At 50.7% G+C, this 8917-nt stretch overlaps 2 protein-coding genes across 2 annotated transcripts; both read left to right on the forward strand.

Moving 5' to 3' along the window:
* Positions 1 to 656: 656 nt before the first annotated feature.
* On the forward strand, positions 657 to 1132 carry GLSA (glutaminase; the record flags this gene model as incomplete). The annotated part of the gene is made up of 1 exon (XM_005855457.1): positions 657 to 1132. A coding segment is annotated over one exon (476 nt), but the record flags the coding sequence as incomplete, so codon positions are not given.
* A 2304-nt stretch (positions 1133 to 3436) lies between these two features.
* Positions 3437 to 4819, forward strand: NGA_2016100 (shaker-like potassium channel; the record flags this gene model as incomplete). The annotated part of the gene is made up of 1 exon (XM_005855456.1): positions 3437 to 4819. A coding segment is annotated over one exon (1383 nt), but the record flags the coding sequence as incomplete, so codon positions are not given.
* Between the last annotated feature and the right edge of the window lie 4098 nt (positions 4820 to 8917).

Consider the following 8917-nt stretch of genomic DNA (forward strand, 5'->3'; position numbering starts at 1 on the left):
CCGAAAAGGTCGCACTTCGACGTAAGGTGGCGTTAGGGCTGCGGAAGAAAATGGATGACGAGCTCGCCACCATGTTCAACGCCGTCGAGGAGGGCGACCTGGAATCCGTCAAGCTGCTGCTTGACAAGGGCTTTAAGGTAAATACGACCGACTACGACCTACGTTCGAGCTTGCATTTTGCTGCCACGAGGGGCGAAGACAAAATCGTAGAACTGCTCACCCAACGGGGGGCTGACGTGCACTCGCGAGATCGGTGGGGCCGGAATGCGCTTCAGGATGCTATCGACAATGGATACACAGTCGTGGCAAGCATGCTGGCGGCCCAGGGCGCTGAACTGAGACTGCGAAATTCAGCAGGTCGGCTGTGTGCGGCGGCGTTTACTGATAATTTGTTCGAGCTCCAGCGTTTGATCGAGAATGGCGTTGATTGCAACGTCGTTGACTACGATGGACGCACAGCACTGCACCTAGGGGCTTGCGAGGGCAATAACAAGGTTGTGGAATATCTACTGCTGCCCATAAATAAATGCAATCCAGGTGTTTTGGATAGATGGGGAATTTCTCCACTTTTTGACGCCATCAAGCACGGAAATTTGTCCGTAGCACGCGTTCTCTACGAGAATGGCGCCCGCCTGTCCAAGGGCAAGGCGGCAACATTTTTGTGTACGGCCGCAGCCAACGGGGACTCTTCATTGCTGCAAATGCTGTTTGAGTGCGGCGTAGAAACGAATATCGGTGATTATGATTATAGATATCCAATCCACTTGGCAGCAGCCGAGGGTGAGGTTATATCTGTTGAGTTTCTTGCATATGCACACGCTGAACTTAGCGTCAAAGATCGGTGGGGTCGCACTCCATTGGATGACGCCATAACCGAAGGGCATCTTTGCTGTGCGAAGATGCTGATGAGCTTTGGTGCTGAGTATACAATTTCCATTGATGCGGCGACTCAAGCGCGTATTGACGCCGTGGACCTAAAGGAAGTGCGGGCGATGGTCAGGGCAGAGCGGACAGTGCAAAATCAGCATAAAAGCGTCGCGAAACAGTTGAGAGAGATGGTCAAGTGGATGGCCGCAGAAACCGAAACTTGGCAGAAGAGTGTTGAGGAGCGTCTCAAACATTTGAAGCGGACAACAGATCGCATGATTTCGGGGGACGAAATCGACGACTTTCACCTGGACACGCAGGATTTCCTCGCGCAATCTGACTTATCCATTCTAGTATCAGAGCGCCCAGAACGTGTCACAATTGAGTCAAACATGAGCTATCCGGATTCATACATGCTGAGCCGCTTCATAAGCGAGGCGTCATCAAGTTCTGACAGTGCAAGGGAATTTACTAGCACGAGTAATGCTGCAAAGAGGGCTATATCTAGTGAAGCGACAAGCAGCGATCGGAAACAAAACCATGGCCTAAAGTCAATGCAGCATTTTTTTCTGAAGTGGAGCCTTATTCACTCTGCGATCAAAAACTGGAAGGAACATCTGATTGTAACGGCTCGGCGCGACATGCACGAACCGCCTGGTATAAATAAGACTGCCCTAGGTACTGCCCTCCGCTCATTAGGAGTTTCTGTCACCGATCACGATCTCGATCGAGCATTCGAAGCGTGCAAAAGTGGTACAGAGGAGGTCGATACTGCTCAAAGGGTGAGCGGTCTTGGAGAGATTGAGGAAATGACATTTTTGGAAGGAAATGCTATGATATCTGCAGACAAGGCGGCAAACGCTCCTGAATCGGTGTCGTGCGAAGACGTAGTAATGGCCATGCCTGTCTGGTCGTTCATCATGCATGCCCCAGCCGCGGGTGGTAGCGATTTATCTCGGCTTCAGGAAGCAGTGCACGTGATTTGCGAAGGCTATCGTTTGCTGACTCGGCATGGAAACGGTAAGCTAGGCCGTGCTGCTTGGATGATTCAAAAGAGAGAAACTGACTTGGGCGAGTTTAGCTCGGTTATCGATCAAGTATTTCTTGATCAGGATGTCATCGACAAGGAATCGTTTTTCTTGACCGTTGCACGTTGGGCTGCGCTTCGTGACGAGGATAATGGCGTCTCAGATGACTACGGGTCAGGTGCATATGAAAAAAGTACAGTTTTAGGCTTGAGCCCCGATGATGACGCCTCATTTCAAAGCCAGGGAGGAAATTTGGACAAGATGCCTTCCGGCGTTGCGAAGTCGGGTACTCTACGGGAGAGCCGCATGCCGTGTGACCTGGGGCATAGCTTGAGCAACTCAAGTTGGCCTGAACTGGCGGCAAACCGTCTGTACTTAGATAGGATTGAGAGCGATTCCAGCCTTCAAGGGCAGATGGGCTCCCTTTCTGCCAATCAACTCCCACATTTATACGTTAAAAAACGCAATTTGTGGACTCGTCTGTGCACTGCCTGGAAGTTATTTTGTATAAAGCGGAAGTTACGTGCTTCTTTAAAAGCCGGCGAGGGTCAGTCCAGGACACAGCTGGCAATGCCAGACTTTGCCCGACATTTCGCCCGACTAGATCTAGAGCGGTGCGACTGGCTTGATCGTAACCGTACCGAGCTTCTGCTTGCTCGAGGCTTCGATGCCGACCTGAGTCGAGGAGAGTGGGGCTTACTTGCCGAGTCCTTGAAAGACAATGTAGTAGGCAAGGTCAGTCTAGCAGCTGTGGAGCGTTTTTGGATGGAGTTAAATGGTGTCTCAGCCAAATTGCAAGTGGCGTCAGCGCTGGACGCCTCACAACGGGGCATCAATTCCTTAAATCCGTCTCAACGCGTCCTCAAGGATAATGCTGCCTTTGATGCCGAGGGCAGTAAGCGCATTCCTGGCGCGATGATTTTGGTAGAGCGCCGATCCTGGAGCGAAGCCCTTTTGTTCGACAGGAAGGGGTGGTTCATCTCGATGTGGGTCGTGGTTATGATAGTGAATGCGCTGTATTATTTTCTGAGCGTACCTTTCATTATCGCCTTCCTGCGAGACGAGATTCTTGGTGAATATGAAAGCTGTCTTTGGGTTGCATATGCTTTTGATTGCCTCCTACTCTGTGACGTCCTGGTCAAGCTCAATACAAGTTTTATAGATACTTCATGCAGTGTTTTAGTCGTCAATCGGCGCCGAATTCGTCATCGCTACTTGACGGGAGGTTTCCTCAGAGATCTTGTCGGGATGCTACCTGTCGATATCCTTGTGCGATTTTTGGGTGGCTCAGGCACGCTTGTGGCGTTCCTGCGTCTGCCTAAACTCATTTTTTGCTACCGCCTCGTCAATTTTTTCAGACGCCGCTCCCTCAATTCTTCATCTCGCTTGGCTGTAGATCTTCAAGCCCTGCTTTTCTCAGCGCTCGGCATGATTCACATTCTAACATGTGTTTGGTTCTTTATGACCGAGGGTGATCCGGGCAATTATCAGGCCTTGAGCGGTTATGAAGATTACGGAAATTACACAAATGATCCTTCCGGTGGTGGACCATTCCGGCTCGAATATTACATTTTTTGCTACATGTTGATCACTACGATCATCTCCACTCAAGGCATTTACGACGTTGTGATGGGGCAGGTGCGCGAAATATGGTTCACCATGTTTATACTTCTGCTGAATCTCTCCGCCTGGGCCTATCTAATGGGGACCATTTCCGGCCTGTGCGTGACGGCTGACGAGTCGATCGCACAGTCTCACGAGCTGATGACTGCTGTTTCCCGCTTTATTCAGCACAATCCTATGCCTCCCGGTGTGTCGGAGGAGTTGAAGGGTTATTTTAACATAAATGCCCAGCAAAAAACGCAGTTGTCGCTGACAGAGCAGACACAAATATATCATAGCCTACCACTGTCTCTACAAGTTGAGGCTGCACGGCATATTTCCCGAGACTCTTTATTGTGTGTCGAAATTTTCACGAAGACCAGTGAGTATTTCCTGGACTCTGTTTCTACGCTTTTAGACATGGAACTCTTTGGGGTAGGCGACTATGTGTACAAGGCGGACGACATCTGCCGCTCGCTGTACATCGTTGCTTCAGGTAGCGTGGAAGTAGGAAAGATGAATTCAGAGACTAACGAGTTCGAAGTCGACGAGATCGCTGGGGTCGGCTATGCGCTTGGACAGCTAGAGTTTCTCTTCGATGTGCGATACATGACCTCAGCAAGAGTGTCGGGCGCGGACGATGTGCGGGTTTTTAGGTTGGGTAAGGAGGACTTCACACGTGTCATCAAATTGTATCCCATGGATGAGGACATTTTGTACGAAAATCTCTCACGCTTGGCGGACGATAAGATGGAAACCAGTTCGAGGGCACCAAGCACAGCCCAGAGCATGTCCACGCACTCGCTAGACTTCACAGTCGTAGGCGGTGATGACCTCATGGAAAAGGCTATGGATAGCATTGACAAAGCTAAAAAGCGGAGCAAGGAGCAGCGTATCCGCTCTTTTTGCAATGCGGCCGCCGAAGGGAACATGGACATCCTGCAGCGCCTCCTCCGGAGTGGTATCGATATAAATGGACGAGATTGTAACGAGCGTACTGCACTAATGCTGGCGACCTGTGCAGACAATTTCGAGCTTGTCAAATGGTTAGTCTCTTTGGGAGCAGAAGTGAATTTGCGAGACAAGTTTGGGGGCTCCGCTTTACTGGATGCCATGCGTCATAGTACACCCTTGCATATGGAGATTATGGGCTTTTTAAGCAAACAAGGCGCCGTCTTAGAACTGGACGATGCAGCGGGAGAGCTTTGTCAGGCAGCAGCAGACGGAGAGAAAGAAAAACTGGCTCGGATGCTTGAATTGAATACATCACCAGATGTAGCTGATTACGATAAACGTACTCCCCTACATCTGGCTGCTTCAGAAGGTCGCCTAGATTGTGTGAAACTCCTGCTGGAGTATTGGGCAGACGTAAACCCTATTGACCGAATGGGTGGGACTCCCTTGTCGGATGCGGTACGGCATGGGCACCTTCACATTCAGACACTTCTACGCCAGCATGGTGGTAAGCTCAATATGGACCCGTTCGAGCTTGGGACGTGCGCGTGTGAGGCAGGGTCCTCGGGCGACCTGGACAGCATCCGTGTGCTGGTTGAGAATGGTGCCGACATCAACACAGGAGACTACGACGGTCGCACGGCGTTGCACATGGCTACTTGTTATAATCGGTTGAGCGTCATCGAATATTTGGTCTCGTTGCCGTCGATCAACCTCAATCCACTGGATCGTCTCGTAAATACGCCTCTTGACGACGCGGAAAGGGAGGGCCAAGGTGCTATTGTTAAAATTCTTCAAGCCCGTGGGGGCGTTCCAGGCACTCATCCATCGTTGAAAGACCAAGTTGCTCAACAAAGACAGAAAAAAGCTGAAGCTGAGGCCGTCAAAAAAATGCGTCGTGAGGCGGACGCACGCTTATTTGAGGAGTGGAGCCTCGTGCAAGAGGACCTGTCGCGAGTCTACAGCTTTATGAGTGAGTACTTGCCATCACTCTGTAAAAACATCAACATTTTAAGCATGACCCTGCGGAGTCGACGAACACAAAGTACGATTGATCGTTCCCCCCGGCCGATCTTGCGGAAACCCGGCTCTATTTTTACAAGTCTTTCCTAGCCTTCTTAGAGCGGCGTTACAAAGTCAATCTGGAGATGTCCTTGACGCTCATCGAAGAACTAGAGGAAGTAACTTCTTTTGAAGACAAGGCGCGAATCGCAGGGTACATCGTGGAACGCTTTCTTGACGCGAAATCTTCAGATCGTGTGCACTTTCATCCCACACAGGTCGGGCTGGTGAAGGAGCGCCTACTCGCTGCATTTCCGGAGAAAGTCTTTCCTGTCGATTTACTCGAGCCTTTTCGAGCAAGTGTTGTTGAAAAGATGGAGGAATTACTGCCAGACTATTTTAAATCAGATTTTTATTACCGTGCTTGTCGGCAGCCTAATGGCTTCCTGTGGAGAGTGATGAAACTCTCTCGTTTGCTACATGGGCTGTGTAATCAGATACTTGTCGATGTCATTAATCCTTTTCTAAAGCTATGCAATCGAGATGCACTTGCATGCGTGCCACACTATTCAAAAAGCAATAGGCAGGCTTTTCGAGAGGAATTTGTAAAGCTAAAAAATAACATTACGTCGCTGCAACCAGTCTTGCACATTGTCGGGTACAAGTCCAAGCATGACGCAATGCAAGAATGTATCAAGGAGCGCCGAGAGAAGCGCACAGGAAATGGAGGTACCGGACATAGGAAGTAGAATGCGAAGTTTGACTCAGGAAGCGGAGTAAAAATTGTGAGCTCCAGCTGCCGTGAAGCTGTCCAGGTTGTTCCAGGACAAGGGAAACTTTAAAGATGAATGATCTGGGTGCACGACCTCTGGGTGCACGACCTTCCGTGAACTCACGGCTCATTGAAGACGGGGGTAAAAAATGATCGGACCTGAAACAGGCAGTGTAAAGCTATGCCATTGCGATAGATGGGAAAAGGAAAGAGCGCAGTAACTCTGTTCCGAGAATGTTGTGCAGCAAATTTCCATCGCCTCGAGACGATCTTGAGAAATTCATAACGTGCGATGGTCGTCGAGATCAGAAAGTGGCTTCATTTTATTCGTGATTCTACAATGTTATCCAGGTGGTTCCATTCATGTGACATAAGATTCTCTAAGAATAAGCTAGATTCATATGAAAGAAACATGTCGCACACGGCAGCTGAGTTCTTCCCTTTGTATTGCATTGAGAACAAGAAATATTCTTCAAGGTTCGCCTAAGCAGCCTTGCCAGTTTCGCTGATGTTCAGCCGTCTATATCTCCAGTTCAGGCCCTCCTCATATTGGCGTTCTCTCGTATTAAATCTCATCGTCGGGACCCACACGTCAAACCCGCCTCACTATGGAGGAGTCTTATTTTTCTTACATCTGTCGCATCACAAAGACCAAGGGCTTATCGAAAAGCCTCCTATCATATGAATTTGTGTCACCGATTACCGCCTTCTGCCGTAAAAAGTGCTCAAACCTTGGTTACCATCACCTGATATCACCTTTAGCCCATCATATTCCATTATGCTCTTTTCTTTTCAACCTTATCACCCCCTCTACATCTTGTACTTTTTCGTCTGCTGCGTGAGCGTGCGCTTCTAGCTTTGGTTCGAGGCTGTCACATCGAAAGGCTGCGTACAGAAGCTGACCGCAAATTGTGTGGCCTTGATGGAGTATGTCTGTGGAGCTAGGTCAGCAGGCACCTCAAAGGGAACCGTAAGAGAACCCTTGCCCTTAGGGACGATTTGGCCGATTGGGATGTCATCACTTGAGCCCAAACCGCATTTCTTTGTCAGCGTCAGGCCTACGGGCGCCGTCGATGAGAATCCAGAAATCATCACTTTGCCCGTCTCTCCCTGACTAAACGTCGGGAGGGCCAGACGCTCGCCGGTTTCCGTCGACACTAGGACAGTGGGCACCATATTGCCCGAGAGCGCTCCGACGACAGAGCTCATCACCGTCGATGAAGCCTGGGGCAGGGCCATTCCTCTCACCTTGTGGGTAGTCACGAAGTCAGCGTTGCTCTCGTCTATCAATACGTCGACAGGCAGCATCTCACCAAGGACCGACGCGAAGTCCGCGGCCTTGAATTGCTTGACCCAATCCGAGGCGAGAGCGGCGCACTCGTCGTCGTGTGTCGTGAAAGAGAGGTCGTAGACCTCTGTGAGCTCTGAGTCCTTGAAAAAAGCCTCTGCATTGGACAAAGCGAACTCCTGCAGCTCGGGATGTCTGATACTATTCTTCTTCTGCACGTTCACTCGCGCACAGTCGTCGCCGAGGGCCTTGGAAATGGCCGATTGCAGGTCAGACGGCTGTGCGCATTGTTCCGGTACTGATTCCGCGCTGCTAGAGCATCCAAGCTTCAGAATCGCTGTTGTCACTTGAGTATCGATTAGAGGCATGTCCGCGCTGCTTTCATCGTACAGATTGCTTGCCTGTTTGATCCACTTGGGGAGCGCCTGGGCGGTTCCATCCGTGCCCAGCACCCGAACATCTTCGAGGGAGCAGGCAGACAGCTCTTCTTCGCTGAGCTCGCAGGCCCCCGCGTTCTCGCCGACGATCTGTTTGTTCATATTGCCCTTGAAGCCGCAGGGGTTGCAGGCAATGGGGCCGTTGACCGCCGCGTAGTGTGTCTGAGGTGTGTTCGTTCCCACAGAGCCTAGGGGCGAGTCCTTCACCGCCTGGACGAAGGCATTCGGGGTGCCTGCCGAGAAGGTGTTCTCGCCTTCTAAGACCGTGAAACTCGAGGCAGGAATGGCGGATGCTTGCGACTCCGCCGAGGCGATCTCGAAATCCTCCAACTCCGCTGCCAGCGGCTGCACCAGATAGTTCTCCTGCACTTCCTCGTCCATGTCCTCCTCCACGTCGTCGTCCTCGACGGCGTTCTCATCGGACTCTTGATCCTGCCGTCGGCCTTTTCTGATATTGTCTGGGAAAGCATGAAAGGCGCATGGGAGTGAGAACTAATTTATTTCTGGCAATATTGACAATGACATACAGAAAGAGTCATCTCATACTTACAAGAATAGAAATCGTCGTCGTCCATTACGTGGTTTTCAACAGGAATGACGTCGTCATAATCTTTGCCATTTTTAAGATCAATGACATCTTCACCCTCATCCTCTTCGAAAGTTCCGTCCTCATCGTCTTCTTTCTCTGCCTCATCCTCGTCCTCGAGGTCGTCCTCGTCATCGACATCATCCGCCGTGCCTTCATCCTCCCCCAAGTCTTCTGTGAACTCCTCATCCCCGGCATTGATGTCAGCATCGTCAAAATCAAGGTCATCTTCCTCAAAATCATCGTCGTCGTACTCTTCGTCTTCGAAATCATCCTCGGGAACGCCTTCCACATCATCGTCCTCGACGTCATCGTCCGCCGCACCGTGCTCGACCTCCACATCATCGTCCTCGACGTCATCGTCCGCCGCACCGTGCTCGA

Source organism: Nannochloropsis gaditana (assembly GCF_000240725.1).
Source record: "Nannochloropsis gaditana CCMP526 unplaced genomic scaffold scaffold191, whole genome shotgun sequence".
NCBI classification, from domain to species: Eukaryota; class Eustigmatophyceae; order Eustigmatales; family Monodopsidaceae; genus Microchloropsis; species Microchloropsis gaditana.